We start from the raw sequence: 21,132 nt of genomic DNA on the forward strand, positions 1-21,132 counted from the left end.
CAGCCTTTGAAATAAGTCGTGATATTAAGGGCTAAAGTCCTTGAAACCTTCATGCAGAAGAGAGAGTAAAGCAAAACAATATCCTTGTGTGTAGGAGAAAAAATGTAAACTGTGTGTGTTAGTCAATAGTAACTTGCTCTGCCCGCAGACCCTGTAGAACCCTATAAAAGTGTGCTAAAGATAGAAATAAATTGGCATTCACAATTACTTCTGTGAAGACTGGTGAACAGCTCGGGGGTCTTTCAATATTGAACACATGTGCAAACCGTGACTACTTGCAGTTTACAGCACCAGGGGAAGAGAGCAGAAAGGCAGAACACATCACTTACCTGGGCTTCTCTGACAAGCTGAGAAGAATCAGGCTGGCTGAAACCAATGGGTAATCCAACTTTTGCTGGGATTTTGAATTTTTCGCCTATCTTAAATGGGACATCATCAAGATAACTGAAAGGACCTAAGATCAAAAGTAGAAATTGTATTTAAAAACCTTACAAGCTTAATACATTCAATTAAGACTCACATTTCTGTATTTGGGAGCTATTTATCTCTGATGCTCAACCTATACCAGGTGACTCAATACAAATAAAGTTGCTTGATCAGGAACACATTGAATCTGTTTGGACTTCATTGTCTCAGTTTCGTTTTTTTGGTGGTGTTTTGTTTTGTTTGTTTTTAATATTTTAGCTCATAACTACTAAAAAACCCCTCAAATACACAACACAACAATCCAACAACTGAATAGATTTTGAAGTCAATACACCCAATGTTTTAGCTTTCCTTGTGACAAGACTATCCCTACACAATTGGAAGTTGAAGCTCTCTCCTGAACACTGTATTCTGTTGTCTCTAAAAAAGATCCATCTTTTTTATCATATTCAAAACAGGTTTTAAAATAACCCATCTTTAGAGCAGCTAAGCTAAAGTAAAATCCAAGTATTGGCATACAAGTGGGAAGTCACATTTATACAGAAGTGGTCACAAGGTCAAAGTGGCCTAAAGTATAGACACTCCACTTGAACCAAAACAGTGAAATAGCTCCAGACTAGTTAGTATAGCAATTCTGATTTTTGAAACAAGGCAATATAACTTAATTAGCTGTCTGATTTGTGATCACTCCAATGAGAAGCCTCAGACTTATTTCATGGTCCTCCATCTGTTCTTTATCTGTCACTCATATGGTATTTAAAAAGTATTTTAAGATTAAACTCTTTCTTCAGGCATCCTAAAAACTCATAAGGCAGAATTACTTAAAGCTCAACTATCTCCAAGCAGACAGGCTATAGGTTTGCTTTCCTTGAGCTGCCGTGAAGAAGTATTAGAAAACACATAATATAAATTGCACTCACTTTCTTGGATCTCTGGTCTAAGCTTTTGGAATTACAAGCAAAGTTTCCAGCTGTGTATAACAATCTGAAGCATTCCTTTAACACTCATTTGTAACTTTGCTTTGAATGATGCAGATCCAAAGAGATGTGGCATCACTAAGATGGTGTTTAGTAGTAACCTCTTGTTCAGTGAACTGTGACTTGCCATTTTTATCTGACTGTAGCAAGGCATCTCACTCCCCACATGAGCTTATCTATTGTTTGTTAACCAGTCAGATAACTCGAACAGGACAAGTTGTCTAGTAGTGAGCTATTTTGGCATCATGGGGTTAACACTGGTCTGGCATCTCCCAACTGCTGATAAGCATCTTACTTTTGAAGTGAGATTTGACAATATAAGCTGAATTTCTGACTGACAGATACACTTTACTACTATAAAAGCCATACCTAACGTCAACAAAATAGAAATTTTCTATACATTTTCCTGGAAAGGCATGGAGTTTCTCCCATGAGTGGGGACACCTATTTCATGGTTACTTTCCAAGGGATTAAGTGAAGCAATCTATGTACATTATTGTCATCTCAGTGGTAAGTTATGTTCAACTCCTAATCAATACTATTTAGTTTGCTAGCTTTAATATAGGTACTTTGATATAGTGCACTGTTTTATGTTATACTATAATCTACTAGTAGTTCTTTTAGTTTTATACTGTGTAGTAACTCTGATTAAGATCTTTCATCAGTTATATTTTGTCTGTTCATTTGTCTTAATAAATAAACATTTTTATACAAATATATCTGATTTGCCATTATTAGAACTTGAAGGAAAAAGTTACAAAATGCAAACTGTTGATAGTCTGAAGCTAAGATGCTATGCTCAAGCTCCTCTCTCTGAGCAGTTTTGAAAACAAGGGGCTCTTCTTGGCACCTCATGACTCGGTGGTAGGGTTTCTTTAATAAACTTTGTCTGAAGCTCCCACTCCACTCACGACACTGACCCATTTTCATACTCAGATGACAGTTAAGGTACTGTTTAGATTCCTTCACTATTGACAAAGCAGTCACAGGCTTCAAAAGGATAAGAAGCTGTTAAAATGAGGAACATCCTGTTAATTTGGAATTCATAGAATCATAGAATAACTCCCTGAGTTGGAAGGAACCCACAAGGACCATAGAAGTCCAACTCCTAGTCCAGCACAGGACAGCCCCAAGAATCTCACCATGTGCCTGAGAGTATTGTCCAAACACTTCTTGAAGTTTGTCAGGCTGATGCTATGACCACTTCCCTGAGGAGCCTGTTCCAATGCCCAACCACCATCTGGGAGAAGAACTTTGTCCTAATATCCAACCTAAATCTTCCCTGACCCAACTTCAGGCCATTCCCTCAGGTCCTGTCACTGGGCACCTGTTGGAACCCTGGGCACAGAGAATTTCAGGCTTCCTTTGCTGACAGGCACTGACCTGCAGCAAAACACTGTATTTGACCTGAGGCCGTGGAAAAGGCTTCCAAAATTGAGTGATGGAACTGAGATTGTTAATGTGTAGTTTGAATAGAAATGTTATATCACATGGTGGAAAATATAGAGCTTAAGGTTATAGGATATAGTAATATATATGTAACAAGATGGAGGTTTTAGGGTGTAGGCTTGTCTTGATTTTTCACCTTCTTCATGGGTTTAGGTCATATTGTGTGATTGGGTGGAAAAGTCTGCAGTGCGGAACACAGGTGTTTGGTTATTGGGTTAAAAGCAAAAATAAATTAGTTGGCATTTTATAATTGGGTAGTTGACACTTAAAAGACCTTGGAGAGAGAGATTTGGGGCTTCATTTTTAGTTTGTAAGCTTAGTGTGTTAAAGAACTCATGGTCTGTGAGAACATAATATAGATAAGAAATAATAAACATCTCTGAGTCCAAATAGGAATACCATCTCTTGCTCATTAATCCCGACCCTGAGGAAAAAGAACTTCAAAACATTTTACAGGCACCAGAGAGAAGAGATCAGTGTCTGCCTTTCTTTTTCCCCTCACAAGGAAGTTGTAGACTGCAATGAGGTCTCCCCTCAGTCTCCTCTTCTCCAGGCTGAACAGACCAACTGACCTTGGCCACTCCTCATACAGTTTCCCCTCAAGGCTCTTCATAATCTTCACAGCACTCCTTTGGATGCTCTCTTGTAGAAGGACTTCTGGCCTGCCGCAGAAGAGCTTATCTGTTTTGACTATCAGCTGGTGCATAACTTAGGGCATTTTCCCCCTCACATGAATTGGTAAGATTACCTAGGCTGAACATCTGTCCAGTAGCAAGTTATCTCTGGAGTTATCCAAGGAGGTGAGATCCCAAGTTGACAATAAACGTCTCACCTTGAGAGAAAGATTGTCTTAGGTTACAGTGTAAGGTGTAACCAAAAGTATGTCTTCTATCACTATCTTCATAAGCTGTTAAAAACAGGTGGAGCAGTGTTCTTTATCTCTTCCATGACTCATCCCTGATAACTCCCTCCAGGGACTGTCTTCTGCTAATGGGCCATCAAGTCTCACTGCATGACATAAAATTACATCATCCCATTGTGAAATGCTCCACCCAGGGGGAGGAACCAAGCATTCCTACCTGGATATAATCTGAGATTTGGAACACCACGAGTAGCCTTATCCACTGGATTCCCAGAGGAGCAGAGCTCCATAACCACTACTGGACCTTCAGAGGAAGACCAGACCCTTCTACAGGATCACCGATTCAACCAAACCCCATCTATCACTTCAACAGGACTGCAGCCACCATTTAATTGAACTGCTACCACCACCCTGACCAAAAGGGTGTTAGGTTGTATCCTGACTGTCAGTTTAAGCCAGTGTTTTTTGCCTTTATTTTAATTTTCTTATTAAATTGTAGTTCTGACTTGGAATCCCCTGCTGGTTTGTTTTTAAACTAATACAAAGATGTAGGAAGATAAGCTTCTGGAATTTCTGACTGACAGACACTTTACTTTACAAACTATAAAAGCTACACAAAAATTTCACAAAGCAGGTCTTCTGCACACTAATATGTAGGTCTGCTCCCCAAAGTTTGGATGAAAACTCCATGGTTACTTTCCTGGGAATTGAGTGAAAGGACTTTATGTGTACTCCATCATCAATTTGGTGGTAAGTTACATTGACTCCTAATCTATACTATTTCTTTGTTAGCTGTAATATAGGTACCTTTTATTATGAACTGTATTTGTATCTACTAGTTCTTAGTTTTATTGTGTGTAGTAAGTCTGTTTAAAGTCTTCTGTCTGCTAATCTTGTGTCTATTCAATAAATAATTAATTTTATAATAGACCTAATTGGCCATTCTTAAGAACTTGTGAGATCAATTTGAGGTTCAGGCTGCTTCAAACAGAGCCACTGGCAGAAATCTAAGCCTAAGGCAGGACTTGTCTAAAAGCTCTCGTCTCCACTCATAACACTCTCTAATAGTTTATTATCTTTCTTCTATTGCAGTGACCAAAACTGCTAGCAATATTCAAGGTGAGGCTGCACCAGAGCAGAGTGGGACAATCCCCTTCCTTGATTGGCTGGTGATGCTTTGCCTGGTGCCCCTCAGGACACAGTTGGCTCTCCTGGATGCTAGGGCAGTGCTGACTCATATTCAACTTTCTGTTGACCAGGACCTCCAAGTCCTGTCATTATGTGCTATTGTCACTTAAACTCTCATACTATGCACCAGTGTCTGGTCCCAGAGGCCTGTTAGACAAAAGTGGTATTTCTTCCAGCTTTGAAACCATCAAGCCAAATAACCTACATCCTATCTGCACCATCAGGATGAAAAAGTGTTCCAGGGAGAATATAATAGTATTTTCAGTGATCCTTAGTGAGAGGCACATATTCAAGCATTGCACAACACAGCATTCAGATGGCACCTCACTAGCCACCAACATCGTTATTTGCAACATGTCATCCAAATTGTATTTGAACTGGCAACTTGAGAACCTGGATATGCCAAAGCATTTGCTTATGTAGAAATAGCAACTGTAACAGCCTTTGTGCTACTATGGGGTTAAATGTTTCTGAAAATGTTTCTGAAAATCATGTAGAAGTAGGCCGCAAGAATGTTTGGTATTAGGGATGGTCTAGCAAGCTAAAATGTTTACAGTAACGGGAACTGGTACTTGGGGTCTCCGAGATACCCACCCAGAGATAAGATTTGTACATGTTTATACAAGGATGAGCTAACTCTCATGAAGTAATATTGATAAAGTTAATGAAGCAATATTAATGAAGCAATATTGATAAGGTTGTTATAGTGATTACTGCTACAGCTGAAATTGTATAAATATGTGCACTTTGGACAAAGACGATGTAGCTAGATTTGGGTTGCTGATACCCCTAGTTCCCGTGTGCTTCAATAAAGCACCTGCATATAATCAATCTGTGATTATGTGTGTTCCTGAGCGCTAACATTTTGGTGACCCAGATGGGACCCTGTGAGTGCTGCTGAGCGAGTTCGCGACCCGATCACGCTCCAGCCAGCACCGAGGGATTCTCGGGGAGCCCATCCGGCCGCAACCGTCTCCTCTGCTCACAACGTCCCTCTGAGAGAGGTAAGGTGCTTTTCAGTCTGGTCTGGTGCCTGCCGATAAGACGCAGCGAAAGCTTTGCACGGTTGGGCTAGAGGAATTCCTGGTATTGCCCAGGCGCCGTCTGTCAGACAACTGCAATAGCGTTGCAGGTTCGGCATCAGTGGTGTGTGGTGTATTGTAACTGTAACATGGAGAAGCTTAAAGGGATTTTAGGTGGCAATACCCCTATACCATGTACTTCTACTTTGGGGTGCTTATTAGCACATTAGAAACAGGGTAACTTTGGGCAAGATTTACGTAAAATAAAGTTGATTGATTATTGTAATACATGGTGGCCAGGATATGACCTGGACAGTGGGGAAAAGTGGCCGAGAAATGGATCTTTGCAGTATAACACTATTTTACAGTTGATGTTGTTCTGTAAGCGAGAGGGAAAGTGGGATGAAGTTCCATACATTGATTTGTTTTTCTATTTACAACAAAAGCCAGAATGGCAGACTGAGTGTGGACTGATGGCAGTTAAAGCACGTGTGAGTGATAAATGGGAGGTTTGTGTAAAAGGAAAAAGTTGTTTAGAGCACCTGGCATTAAAAGAAAGTTTGCATCGGGGGAAAGATATGGATGTTGATTTACAAGTGGCTCTAGCAGAACCAAAAGAACCTGATTCTGTTTCGTCTGCCCCCACTTCACTTAATCCTATTTCACCTAACCCTATCTCGCCTAATCCTACTTCACCTTTCCCTCTTTTATCCTCCTCTACCGCCTTCATCTGATCCTTCTTCTCCGGGAGATGATCAAAATCTAACTGTGATACAAGGAAATGCGAAGAATCCTGGGAAGGAAGACAGCAGGAGTGGGGCTGATGATAATAAATCAGCGACACCGGTATCCCATCGGACTCGGTCAAAGCTTGTTCCGGTTCTGTGTAGAACGGGAAAAGATTTGGGCAGACAAAAGCGGACTGTGATTGCCCCCTTGAGACAAGGAGTAGGAGTGGAAGGACTGGTGTTTGTGAAAATTCCTTTTTCCCCCGCAGACTTGATAATTTGGAAACAATCAGACGGAACTTATAGAGAAAATCCTGATAAAGTAGCAGGGGTGGTAAAAATTATTATGAAAACTCAGAATCTGGATTGGGATGATATACAAATAATATTGGATAATTTAATGGACTCTACTGAGAAAGAGATGGTGCTTAAAGCAAAAGTTCAGCTTGCTCTCATTTTTCTTGGGCAGTTGCAGGATGATATTAGGAGAAAATTGCAGAAGTTAGAAGGAGAAGACTTAAGGAATTTGAATAAATTACTCGAAGTGTCTTGGAGAGTATACAATAACAGGGAAACGGAAGCTAGTAAAAAGCAGAAGCAAAAATCTTTTGGCAGTGATACAAGGAAGGGAGAATGCAGGTTTCAGAGGACGCGGCAGAGGTGGTCATGGACTGGGGAGGGGCGGATTTGGCAGAGGACGAGGGGGATTGGTTTTGCCAAGATTAGGGTTAAATCAATGTGCTCATTGTAGACAAGAGGGGCACTGGAAAAATGAATGCCCGAATCAGTTTAACCAGGGCAATCAGTTCAATCAGAATCAAGATGCTTCAAAATTAATGGTGCTGGGGGAGTACAGCAGCTGACTAGAATTAGAACAAAAGCCAATAGAAGAACTTTAGTAACTATACAATTGGGAAATAAAGAAGTAAAATTTCTGGTGGATACGGGGGCTACATATTCTGTGCTAAATGATTTAAAAGGGCAAATTGGAGACAAAACAGCAACAATAGTTGGAGCCACAGGGAAGGAGGAGAATCAGCCATTCCTGCAACCACTGGATTTGTGTTTTGGAAACAAAGTTTTAACACATGAATTTTTATATATGCCTGAGTGTCCAATTCCACTTTAAAGACGAGATTTATTAGCAAAACTTGATGCAGTAATAACTTTTGAGAATGGGGAACTTTTAATGAAAATACCTGAATCAAAGACAGGACAAATTTTAAAGATAAAAGAAAAAACAGTCCCTACTATCCCTCGGGAAGTAGAGGATTGTAGTGGTTTAGATTTGCCAGTTTCATTTCTCGGTCAACACACTAAATAAATGTCGTGGTTTTAAAGCAGTAACTAAAAAAAAACTTACTTATTTCTTGTTATGAGATATGGATTAGAACAAGAGCAAAACAGGCTTAAAAGGAATAAAGAAAGTTTATTAACAAAAACTACAAGAATAAGAAAACCAGAATAAAACCTCCAGAAAACCCTTTTTTCCCCTACTACTCAACCATTCCCTTGTTCACATGACAACATAAAGACAAAAAAACTTTGGTGTTTATAAAAGTCCCAATTCTTGCTAGAGTCTTTCTATCAGTCTTCGTAGAGAAACAGAAGTCTTCTGCTAATCTATGGAGTTTCTCACAAGAAAACTATTTCTGTTATAGCTTTCTATTTCTCTGATGCCAGCTGCCTGGAAAAATCTGCCATCAGATTTTCTTCTCCCATTTTAAATCACTCTGAGGTGTGTTATGGGTCAAATGAGTCTAGGGATGTAATTTTTAAGGATGAGTTATTCAAAGGCAAAAGTTTTCTTCATCTCTTTCTGTGAGCCTCCCTCTGGAAACAGAAGTTTTCTCTTTGCCTCTTAAAGGCCACAAATCTTCAACTATTACTTCTTCCCCTCTGTTCCAGCACCTCACTGTATTACAACTACTCTACTTTTTGCTCAAAATCCACACTTTGAAACACTCCATTCTTCCCAATATACTCTGTCATGAATTAAAGGAGATTTTTTCAGAACACTATTGTCCATCTCCATAGCTTTAACAGAAAAATATTTCAGCTTATGAAAGCATCTCCTTATTCTCTCTTCCCCATCTAAAACTTAACTCTTTTCTTCCCTGTCTTTGATGGTTTTATAGTGTCTTCTTCATGTTGATGATCCCTCTCTCTCTCTTCCCTCTCTCTGGGAAAAAAGGATTAATTGGTAAGTCTCATCCAGGTAGTAAAAGAGTTAAAGTCTTGGAAAGCTGCAGATGTTCATGGTGCCAGGTTTCAGTTCAGCGGCAGAAACTGCAAACCGAGTCAGACCGGCCGGCTCCGCTTTTCTCCCCCTCCCCCCCCCCACTCTCCCTGGCCTTGTTCAGCCTGGTGCGGGGGGGAGGAGGAGGACTGATCTGGAGCCCTGTTACATTTCCAAAAGCCGGAAACCAAAAGAGAAACAAGAAATTCCTGGTCTTAAGGTAGGTATTCACAAGTTGATCTCACTTTTTAATGGTCAGAATTACTGTCAGTTCTCAGAAATGGCTAGTAATTGGTCAAGAGAAAAACTCCCATCAGCCCCCAGCAGTTTCAACTTCCTTAGCCCTAAAGCTATCTTAAAGGTAAAGTCACTCCAGGACAAGGATGCAGTAATTCCTTCTGTATGGGAAACAGACATACCAGGAAAATCTAAGCTGGCACAACCAGTTCATGTGGAATTAAAAGAAGGAGCAAAAGCTGTACAGGCTAAACAGTATCCCATAAAGCCAGAAGCACGGTGTTGTGGTTTTAAAGCAGTAACTAAAAATTTACTAGAAAACTTACTTATTTTTTGCTGTGAGATATGGATTAGAAGAGCAAAACAGGCTTAAAACTTAAAAGGAATAAAGCAAGTTTATTAACAAAAACTACAAGAATAAGAACACCAGAATAAACCTCCAGAAAACCCCTTTATCCCCCACTACTCAACCATTCCCTTGTTCACATGACAACATAGAGACAAAAAACTTTGGAACTTTGGTGTTTAAAACAGTCTTAATTTTTGCTAGAGTCTTTTCATCAGTCTTCGTAGAGAAACAGAAGTTTTCTTTTGCTAATCTATGGAGTTTCTCACAAGAAAACTATTTTTGTTATAGCTTTCTATTTCTCTGATGCCAGCTGCCTGGAAAAATCTGCCATCAGATTTTCTTCTCCCATTTTAAATCACTCTGAGGTGTGTATGGGTCAATGAGTCTAGGGATGTCATTTTAAGGATGAGTTATTCAAAGGCAAAAGTTCTCTTCATCTGTTTCTGTGAGCCTCCCTCTGGAAACAGAAGTTTTCTCTTTGTCTCTTAAAGGCCACAAATCTTCAACTATTACTTTTTCCCCTCTGTTCCAGCACCTCACTGTATTACAACTACTCTACTTTTTGCTCAAAATCCACACTTTGAACACTCTATTCCTCCCAATATACTCTGTCATGAATTAAAGGAGTTTTTTCAGAACACTATTGTCTATCTCCATAGGTTTAACAGAAAAATATTTTAGCTTATAAAGCATCTCCTTATTCTCTCTTTTCTATCTAAAACTTAACTCTTTTTTTCACTGTCTTTGATGGTTTTATGATGTCTTTTTCATGTTGATTGTCTCTCTCTCTGTCTCTCTGGGAAAAAGGATTAATCTGTAAGTCTCATCCAGGTAGTAAAAGAGTTAAAGTCTTGGAAAGCTGCAGATGTTCATGGTGCCAGGTTTCAGTTCAGCGGCAGAAACTGCAAACCAAGTCAGGCCAGCCGGCTCCATTTCTCCCCCCGCCCACTCTCCCCGGCCTTGTCCAGCCTGGAGCGGGCGAGGAGGCTGAGACAGAGCCTGTTACCTCGTCAGAAGCCGGAAACCAAAGAGAACAAAAGAACCCTGGCTTTACATCTTAAGGTGGTGTTCACAAGTTGATCTCACTTCTGAATGGTTAAAACTGCCACCAATTCTCAGAAATGACCAATAATTAGTCAGGAGAAAAGACTCCCATCAGCCTCCAGCAGCTTAAACTTCCTTAGCTCATAAAGCTATCTTAAAGGTAAAGTCACCCTATGATACATGGCAAGGAATAGTAAAGATTATTGATAAATTTTTGAAGTACCAAATTCTAGAAGAATGTGTATCAGAATTTAATACACCAATATTTCCAGTGAAGAAATTAAATGGTGAGTACAGACTAGTACAGGATTTGAGAGCAATAAATGGAATAACTAAAGATATTTACCCAGTGGTAGCTAATCCTTACACGTTGTTGACATCCATGAAAGAGAAATATAAATGGTTTAATGTAATTGATTTAAAAGATGCCTTTTTCTGCATACCCCTTGACAAAGAAAGTAGGAAATTGTTTGCCTTTGAATAGGAAAATCCAGAAAATGGAAGGAAAACCCAGCTCACCTGGACACAACTCCCATAAGGATACAAGAACAGTCCAACATTATTTGGAAGCCAGCTGGCTAAGGAGTTGGAGATTTGGACCAAAAACGGGCAAGTTTCAAGAGAGTAATACCTGTTGTTACAGTATGTTGATGATACACTGACAACTACAGAAGAGAAAACAACCTGCATAAAGGTAACAATTGAAATTTTAAATCAACTAGGAATGGGAGGATATAAGGTGTCTAAAGAGAAGGCACAAATTGCCCAGCAGATTGTGATGATTGTGATTTACCTGGGATGTGAAATCTCACAAGGGCAACGTAAGCTGGGTACTAATTGTATTCAAGCTATTTGTGCTATTCCAGAACCCCAGAACCTGCATGAGCTGCGAGTCTTCCTTGGGATGACCAGATGGTGCCGCCTGTGGATCATGGACTATGGACTAATTGCAAAACCCCTGTATGAAGCCCAGAAGATGCAGCCGTTTACCTGGGGCAAACCACAGAAGGAGGCCTTCCTCAAACTGAAGGAGGCATTGACAACTGCTCCGGCATTAGGATTGCCTGATTTATTCAAAGATTTTCAGCTGTTTGTGCATGAAAGACTACACCTAGCACTGGGAGTGCTGACCCAATGTTTGGGAAGCTGGAAAAGGCTGGTAGGCTACTTTTCCAAACAACTTGACAACGTGAATGCCGGATGGCCTTCATGCCTGTGGGCAGTTGCAGCCACCATGATGCTGATACAAGAAGCTAGGAAACTCACGATGAGTAGACACATAGATGTCTATGTGCCACACGTGGTGACCACTGTTTTAGAACAAACGAGGGGCCATTGGCTATCTCCAAGCAGGATGATGAAATTCCAGGTAATCCTGACTGAGCAGGATGATGTCACACTAAAGACAACTAACCTTTTGAATCCAGCTTTGTTCCTAGGTACCACAACTGAAGAAAGCCCAATGGAACACGATTGTGTGGAAGTGATAGAACACACCTGTTCAGCTAGAGCAGATTTGAAAAACATCCCACTGGAACAGGCAGACTGGGAGCTGTTTACAGATGGAAGCAGTTTTGTGGAGAACAGGACCAGATATGCTGGATATGCAGTAACAACAATAGGTGCAGTGGTGGAGGCATAGGCCTTGCCAGCAAACACATCTGCCCAACGAGCAGAATTGGTTGCTTTAACCAGGGAGTTAGAGCTGAGTGAAGGGAAGAAAGTAAATATTTGGACTGATTCAAAATATGCTTTTGGAGTGGTACATGTACACGGGGCACTGTGGAAAGAAAGAGGACTGCTGTCTTCTCAAGGCATGCACATTAAACATCAAGATGCAGTCCTGCAATTAATAAAAGCAGTACAAAAGCCTGAGCAAGTAGCAATCATGCACTGTAAAGCTCACCAATCAGGAAGCTCCAAAATTCATGAGGGAAATCGGAAAGCAGACTGGACATCCCGACAAGCTGCTCGAGAAGTACAAACTGCAATGGCATTGATACCTTTAAAAACTAATGTATCTCAATTCAATTTACCTCCAGAACCAAAATATTCAATAGAGGATGAGAAATTGGGACGCTCACTGAATGCACAGAAGAATTCAGAAGGGTGGTATGTGACTACACATGGACAAATAGTGGTATCCCCCTTGATAATGAGAGAAGTTCTACAAATTAAACATAACAAGTGTCATTGGGGTGCAGAGGCATTGGTGAAATTGTTAAAGCGAAATTTAATTTCAGTACGGATGTTAACAATGGCAAAATCAGTAATGTCAAAAGGTGAAATCTGCTTAAAGAACAACCCAGTGGCTAGACAACAGGCACAATTAGGAAGAATTCGGGTAGGAGTAGAACCAGGAGACTATTGGCAGGTAGATTTTGTAGAATTACCAAGAACTTGAGGATACAAATATCTATTGGTAGGGGTTGACACATTTTTGGGATGGCCAGAAGCTCTTCCCTGTCGCACAAATCAAGCAAAGGAGACAGTCAAGTGGTTACTGCAAGAAATCATTCCAAGATTCGGGGTGCCTCTAGGAATATCATCAGATAGGGGCCCACATTTCATAGCCACAGTAGTGAGAGAGGTGAGTAGGTTGCTGGGAATAGCTTGGGATCTCCATACACTGTTGTGACGTGCCTCGGGCAGACAAAGAAGTACTTTTAAATAAGCATTGTCCCACCCCAAACCCCTTGTGAAGGACGGCCCAGGAGTTTTGATTAGGTTTGAGTCCCTGGGGGGTTTCTCCCTTGCTGTGTTTCTAGTGGTCCCTGACCCTGAACTCCACCCTCAAGGGTGGAGACCCTCAAGAGTTCTGTCCCTCAAAAACCCCTGCTTTGCCTTTGGGGCTCTTTGTTCTGGATCTGAGTTTGTTCCCATGCTGAATAAATGGCTTCATGAACCGGAAGCCCGTCTCGTTGGTGTTCCATGCTGGTCCCCAGAACCCTGCGGCTTCTCTGGACGAGATCCTGAGGTTGCGGACTGCAACAATACACCATGGAGACCCCAATCCAGTGAACAGGTAGAGAGGATAAATCAGATATTGAAGAGGCAAATCAGTAAAATATGCCGAGGTCAAATTGCAGTGGCCACAAGCTTTACCAATAGCACTGCTGAGGATTCAGATAAAACCTAGAAGTGGGATGTCAGTCAGTCCTTATGAGATATTGTATGGGAAACCATATGAATCCCCTGAACCTAATCCAAATGTACATGTTACAGGGAAGCAAGAGGTATATAATTATGTTCTGTCTCTTGGAAAAGCTCTAGCTCGACTTCAGAGCACCCTTGTGTGGAATAGGCCGCTGACTTGAGAATCAGGTTCATGACATACACCCAAGGAGATGAAGTATACGTTAAAACCTGGAACGAAGAACCATTAAAAGAAAAGTGGAATGGACCCTATCAGGTACTGTTAACTACCTTTGCAGCAGTCAAAGTAGCTGGACTGGATCCCTGGATACATTACACCAGAGTGAAGAAGATTTCCCCTGCACTGTGGACTGCGCAAACTGTAGGGCCAACAAAGCTGCAGATAAAGTGGGTTTGATCATTTCAAATGTTTAGGTTGCTAGTGACTGTAATGGTGATTATTTTATGGCCTCTAGTGCCATCAGTAGGAATCAATGTTACTTTGGGATGTGAAATGCAAAAGGATCAGCTGACAACTCTTCATTTTAGAATGAAGAGGGATGTGGAGGTGCAGCCAGAAACACAAGTGATAAAAGTCTCTAATACCATTCAGGCAGAAAATGTGATGATTGGATTAATTAAAGATTTTGCCAACATGCAAAACACCAGCAAAATAACTGCCTGTCTGCCAATACCAAAGGCAGCAGGGGACCCGATAAATTGGGGAATTATAACATCAAAATTACCTGAAATACAAAAGAACAAAACAATTGCATGTAAACAGGTACCAGAAACAAGACACGTAATTAAAGAAGCCTGTAAAATAGTGGGAGAATGGATGAAACCTTTAAAGAAACAAGACTGTGACCTTTCCATGACTTTAAATGAGGATGAGGCAAGGTGGGAATATATGTTGCCAAAATATGAAAAGGTTATGGAAAATGTTTCAGATACTGTTCTTGTATGGAGGTGTGAAGGGCAGGAAGGAAAAGATCGAGCTGAGGCTTGAGACAGTGCATGGTCAATGAGTGTGCTTCAGAAATTCCAATATATGGCAGATAGCCCTTGGTGCATTAAGTGGGAAGGCTCTGAAAATGAAACAGATCCAGGGGTATGGAACACTGCAACCAGTAGTAGACTAGAGACAGACAAAGTGAATTGGTGGGTGTATACCAAAACTTATGACTGTACTTCTGATGATGAAGAAATAAGACAAATGCCACTGTTAGTGGTAGCTCTGTGAATTGGATGTGCCTGCAGAGGAATCAAACATAAACAAGGTGAAATAAATTACAAGATAGGACAAGTGATCCAAAAGGTAGTATGTAGCAGAAGTACAATTCAGAGTCCGGGCCAATTTGTATGGGCAGCAAGCGATGGCATGTGGACAACACTTCTGCCTGTAGGTGGAAAAGAGATTACTTTAGACCTCCTCACCTTATGCCAAATTTGGAAAAGGTCCCCATTTAAGGGAGAACATGAACTTCTGCAAATAAGGACGAGACGAGAAGTTCAGGAAAACAAAGCTGAAGATGAAGAAAGATGGCAGGAACCCTCCAGTAGTGTAAAATTTGAGTGGGCTCTGGAATCCTTGTTTGGTCCAATAGCAAATTACAATAATAGAAAGATGTACAAACTTACAGGTCAGGTAGAAAGATTGGCAAGAGTCACCAAAGAGGGATTTAGAGAGCTAAATGTACAATTACAAGCCATGACTAAAATGACCCTGCAAAACAGATTGGCTTTAGATATGTTACTGTTGAAAGAACACAGAGTATGTGGGTACCTAGATTGGCTTTAGATATGTTACTGTTGAAAGAACACAGAGTATGTGGGTACCTAAAAGGACAAATTGATCACTGCTGCATCCACATCCCAAATGTAACTGCAGATGTAGAACACGACATTAATCAATTAAAACAAATAGAACTTGAAGCACAGAAAGAGCGGGAAGATCTGACCACAAGTTGGTTAGATAAAATCTTTGAAGGGTTAGGATGGAATGTGAGCTCATGGATCAAATCTGTTATTGAGAGTCTGATAATCCTACTGATTGTGTTCTTAGCAATCTGGTTAATCTATGCAGTTCTGAAAGGACAGATAAAGAAAAAGAGTATCCTGGAACCAGAAGATAATAAAGGCACTGACACGGGACAGAGATCCACATCTGTATTTGTCATCTCCAAGTCCTCCAGACTGCAACAACGCTTACGACAACTGTGGATTCAAAGATGAAAATCAAGTATAAACTCAGAGGAAAAGGACTGTATATAGTGAAAGCATTACACTTATTATAGTAAAGTGAAATACTTTCAAAGGGGGGAAATATGTTACTATGGGGTTAAATGTTTCTGAAAATGTTTCTGAAAATCATGAAGAAGTAGGCTGCAAGAATGTTTGGTATTAGGGATGGTCTAGTGTCGCCCTGAAAACTCAGCTTTTGAGCTTGCTAACATAGTTTTCTAAGGACTTTCCCAGGACAGTAATTGTAAACATAGATATGTGTACATTCTTTCTGTTACACATCTTGTGATGGGCATCTCTCATGGCCAGTGCAGTGAGAAAGTGTTATCCTGACGATCCAATCCCTGGCCGTGGTCAAAAGCCTATAAATCCTGGGAGGAAAAATAAACTTTCTCTTCCTTTCACCACACCTCGACCTGTGTGCGTGTGATCTATTCATCTTCAGCGGCGACAGTCTAGCAAGCTAAAATGTTTATGGTAACAGGAACTGGTACTTGGGGTCTCCAAGATACCCACCCAGAGATAAGATTTGTACATGTTTGTGCAAGGATGAGCTCTCATGAAGCAATATCGATAAAGTTAATGAAGCAATATTGATAAGGTTGTTATAGTGATTACTGCTACAGCTGAAATTGTATAAATATGTGCACTTTGGACAAAGACGATGGAGATAGATTTGGGTTGCTGATACCTCTAGTTCCTGTGCACTTCAATAAAGCACCTGCATATAATCAATCTGTGATTATGTGTGTTCTCAAACACTAACATTTGCACTGAGTGATAAATCATGGCCAGGTCAGAGACCATCAGATCTCTCAACTGCTCGGTCTGGTGCGACTGCTGCTACTATGCCCTGCTTAGTCCCACTAGCACAAGTCCTGCTCTAAGCAGGATGATTCAAGTGAAGCAGGGTTACCTCTATGCACCAATCTCACAGCCCAAATTACTCAAGTGTTGCAAATACTCATCCTATTAGACCTATTGACACACTAAGTGGTGTCGTTCAAAAAAACACCTCCCCTTGTAGAGACTTCTTGTTTGTCTGAAATTGATACTAGCCACTGAGAATACAAACACACATTGTGGTATTTACATAGCAACACACTATTTTGGTTCAGGAAAAAAAAAACAAACAACAAAACCCACTTAGTTTCTTCCCAGTATGTTTTTTTTAATAATGACCACTGATATAACCTCATCTTGAATACAACTTTGCTACAAAACCCACATGCACACATTTAAAAATGCACCAAGTGTTTTAGGACAATTGAAAACTAAAAGTCTTCCTGAAGCAAAACACTGATGGACATATATGGATGCTAAATCTGAACCAGAGTGCTTGTAGTTATTACAGGCCACATAGCTCTCAGGCCTGACTGAGAGCTAGCCTGAGAAATTCATGGGAGGATTTCAAAACAATCCTCAGGGACACAAAACAGCCTTGCAGGTGCTGTTTGTCTGTCCTCTTGTTTTCCTTGCAGGAGAAAGTCAGGAGGTGGTGTACACCACTGACCAATGATGGTGATGTAGCAGTTAACTAACCAGTAAGAGTTTCCTTTCTGTACTTTCCACGTACCAGTCTATAAAACTAGCCTGAAGCAATAAACTAAGGAATTCTCCTGTTCTGACTCCATGAGAGTCTGTGTCGTCTCTTTCCGGCTGTTCCTCAATAGAACAACAGATATAGTATTCACTTTGTTTCAGTCCAATCAGAACAGTACTAGTCTATTGAAATGTATTGGATTTGCATGGCCAAGCTTTGGTAGCCAGGGGGCAGCAGGGGTGGCTTCTGTGAGAAGCTGCCAGAAGCTTGCTCCATGTCCAACAGAGCCAATCCCTGGAGGCTCCAAAGACAGATGTGTTGATGGCCAAGGCTGGGCCAATTAGAAATGGCAGTAAGGCCTCTGGGATAACATGTTTAAGAAGAAAGAAAAAAAAGTGATTGTGCAGTTGTAATTGCAGACAAAGAAGAGTGGGGTGAGAACATGTGAGAGGAACAACTCTGCAGACACCAAGGTCAGTGGAGAAGGAGGGTGAGGAGCTGCTCCAGGTGCCAGAGATGGGATTCCTCTGCAGCCTGTGGTAAAGACCATTGTGAAGCAGCTGTGCCCCCTGCAGCCCATGGAGATACATGGGGATGAAGAGATCCAGCTGCAGCCCCTGGAGGTGCCCCATGCCAGAGTATGGGGATGCCTGAGAGGAGGCTGTGACCCTGTGGGCGGCCTGTGGAGAGAGGGGCCCATAATGGAGCAGCCTGTCCTTGAAGGGCTGCACCCTGTGGAAGAGTGACCTGTGTTGCAGCAGTTTGAGGAGGACTGTTGCCTGTGGGGTGGACTCACAGTGCAGCAGTTCACAGAGAGCTGTTGCTCGTGAGATGGACTCACATCGGAGAAGTTTGCAGAGAACTGTCTCCTGTGGGAGGGACTCCACAGTGCAGCAGGGGAACGACTCCTCTCCCTGAGCAGTGGAGAAACCACGGGTGATAAATGGACCATAACCCCCATTCCCTGTCTCATTGCCTGGCCCAGAAGGAGGAAAGGTAGGGGGGAAGGTGTTTTCAAGGGTTTAGTTTACTTCTCATTATCCCACTCAGATTTTGTTAGCAATAAATTCAGTTAATATCTTTAATTTTAGTCTGTTTTGCCTGTGACAGTATTTGGGGAGTGATCTCTCCCAGTCATCTCAACCCACAAACCCTTTGTTAAATTTTCTCTCCTCTATGCAGCTGTGTAGGGGAGTGAGAGAGCAGCTTTGGTGAGTGCTTGGCATCTGGCCAGCATCAACACACTACATGAAGTTAAAATCTGATCTAGAAAGCCAAGAATTCTTTTATTTTTGTAAACAGATGACCCTTCTACTTGAACACACTGATGGGTAAGAGCACAAATTGTTTGTAATGACAAATTCTAAAGCAATAAGAAAAACCTGTGTAGAGGAAGTATTATACAAGCCACTGTTGAATAGTCACATCTTAAAGTGGAGCAATGAAAGAGTTTGTTTAAACTGTTATGTAATATGGCTGTTAGCCACTTCATCCTTTGTGTTAGTTTAAAACAGTCTGGGTTTATTTTGGTGAGCGGGGGAAGCCACAGAGGCAGCTTCTGAGAGAGAAGCTGCTCGAAGCTTCTACTATGTCCAGCAGAGCCAATCCCTGAAGGCTCTGACAATGGACATGTTGCTGGCCCAATTAGAGAAGTTGATAATGCCTCTGTGATGACATATTTAAGAAGGAAAAAAATGCATGCAGTCCTCTTTTTTTTTTCCAAGGGGTGGGGAGGCTCCACAGCTGGGGCCCTCCTGGCGCCAGGAGCAGCCATGCAGCTGGCACTGGGAGCAGCTGGGGGCATGCGGCTGGCACCATCTTGGCATGGCTCAGTGAACTTTTCCTGCTTAGCCACTTTTAGCTAGCTGTGCTACAAGCAGAAAGGCAGAAGTGGTGGCAGCGGCTTTGCCTTTTCAGCACCCCGCATGAAAAGAGGCGCTGAATGGTGCCAGCACCAGGGCAGCCAGCGTCGCCCACAAGGTGCCAGCAGGGACTACGTGGCCGACAGCGATGGGCATGGCAAGCAATTCCCCAATACAGAGCCCAGACGAGATCAACCTTTCAGCACTGCAAAACCCTATAAGAACTTTTCAATTCATAGAACTTGAGAATAAATGAACCTACGGACAACAATTTTCTCCTGAGTCGGAGAAAAAGAAAAGGTGAAGACATGTGAGTAGAAAAACATGGCAACACTAAGGTTAGTGAAAAGAAGGAAGGGGAGGAAGTGGTCCAAACATCGGAGCTGAGATTCTTCTATAATACAACAGTTTCCCTGTAATTCATGAAGTGCATGGAGGGATGCAGAGATCCACTCGTAGCCCATGAGAAAAGGTGCTCATGCTGGACCAACTGCATGCTGAAAAGCTGTAATCTAGTAGGAAATTGAAAAGAAAGAGAAGACCCTTGCTTCCAGAGATAAAGAGGGCCCTTGCTTCCATACTAGAGCAGCTTATCCTTAAAATATTACACCCCCCATGAACTAAAATGATCCATGCCATGTAGTTTGGGAAGACTATTTTTGCCTGTGGGAGTGACTCACATTACAGCAGGTTCAGGCAGGACTACTACTCATGAAAATTAGAACCATGCTGGAGAAGTTCACAGAGAACTGTCTCCCATGAGAAAGACCCCATGGCATAGCAGCAGCAGACACTCCTCTCCCTAAGCAAACTGAAGAAAGATTTCAAGTGAAAAACTGACCAAAACTCTCACGCCCTGTCTCCCTGCGCTGCTGATTGGGAGGAAGGAAGGGCTGGAGGGGGAAAAAAGGTGTTCTAAAGGTTTATTTTAGTCCTCATTATCCTTTTTAAATTATGTTAATTTTAATTATGTTAATATTTTTTTCTTTATACCTTTTAAGTTTTGAACCTCATTTGCCCTTAAAGTGTTTTCTCCTAATCCTTATCTAAACTCATAAGCCCTTCAGTTTTTCTTTCCCCCTCCTCTGCTCAAATATAGCATAGGAGAATGAGTGAATAGCTTTTTCATGAGTGTCTGGCACTTAGCCAGTGTCAAAACATGACATCCTTCTAGCAGTTAAAAGCATATTGAGGAAGTTCTGAGAATAGCCCTGGCAAAATTGTACCTGTCAGTCTCATCTCTGAAACCATGTAACATGATATTCCTGGCCCAAGGTTCTACTACAGGAGTAAGACTTCAATATAATATACTGGCCAACTCATAGAAGTGTCCTCCAGTTTGGTAGCTATGAGAGACTGAAGGAAATTGCTGTCTCAAAACATTTTGGGTGCACGTATGTGAGGGAAAGGGCAGGTTGAGCCTTGCCTTTGGTAAGGAAATGCACTGCCCTGTATACCACACACCTCCCTGGGCCTGTATCCCAGCCCCGTAGTGGCTGCCAATCACTATCACACCAGAGACAATGCTCCACACCCCACCCCTGGAGCCCAAGTCTAGCCCCAGAGTGGCCAGATAACCAGAAGTCCCACATGGGAGAATGGCCCAGGAAAGCCAAATGGTATTTAACCTGAGATAGAAAGCAAGGACATATCTTGCTTGACTCTACCTCCTCCTGGAATTTCTATTAGCTGAACACCACTGGGACTAGAAGTGGTAGCTATGTTTGGTTATTTCTATCTTTCTTTTTCTTCTTCTAATTCCCTCCTCTTGGAATTCTGAGTAACTTAAAATCAGATGGACTTGGAGTTTGTTAAGTTGAATAGGCT

General features: G+C 41.6%; 1 protein-coding gene across 4 annotated transcripts in view; it reads right to left on the minus strand.

Moving 5' to 3' along the window:
- The window catches only part of LOC131591498 (ubiquitin-associated protein 1-like), an 81,336-nt gene that overhangs the window by 33,770 nt on the left and 26,434 nt on the right, over positions 1 to 21,132 (minus strand). For 2 of the 4 annotated variants that reach the window (XM_058862279.1, XM_058862277.1), the window contains exon 3: positions 330 to 454. The exons of 1 other annotated variant lie outside the window; for it this stretch is intronic. In XM_058862279.1, coding sequence (XP_058718262.1) covers positions 330 to 454 — 125 coding nt within the window. Of the gene's footprint in view, positions 1 to 329; positions 455 to 3,424; positions 3,685 to 21,132 lie in introns of all 4 variants that reach the window. One more of the 4 variants, XM_058862280.1, reaches the window with a different exon arrangement.

Source organism: Poecile atricapillus, chromosome W (assembly GCF_030490865.1).
Source record: "Poecile atricapillus isolate bPoeAtr1 chromosome W, bPoeAtr1.hap1, whole genome shotgun sequence".
Lineage (NCBI taxonomy): Eukaryota > Metazoa > Chordata > Aves > Passeriformes > Paridae > Poecile > Poecile atricapillus.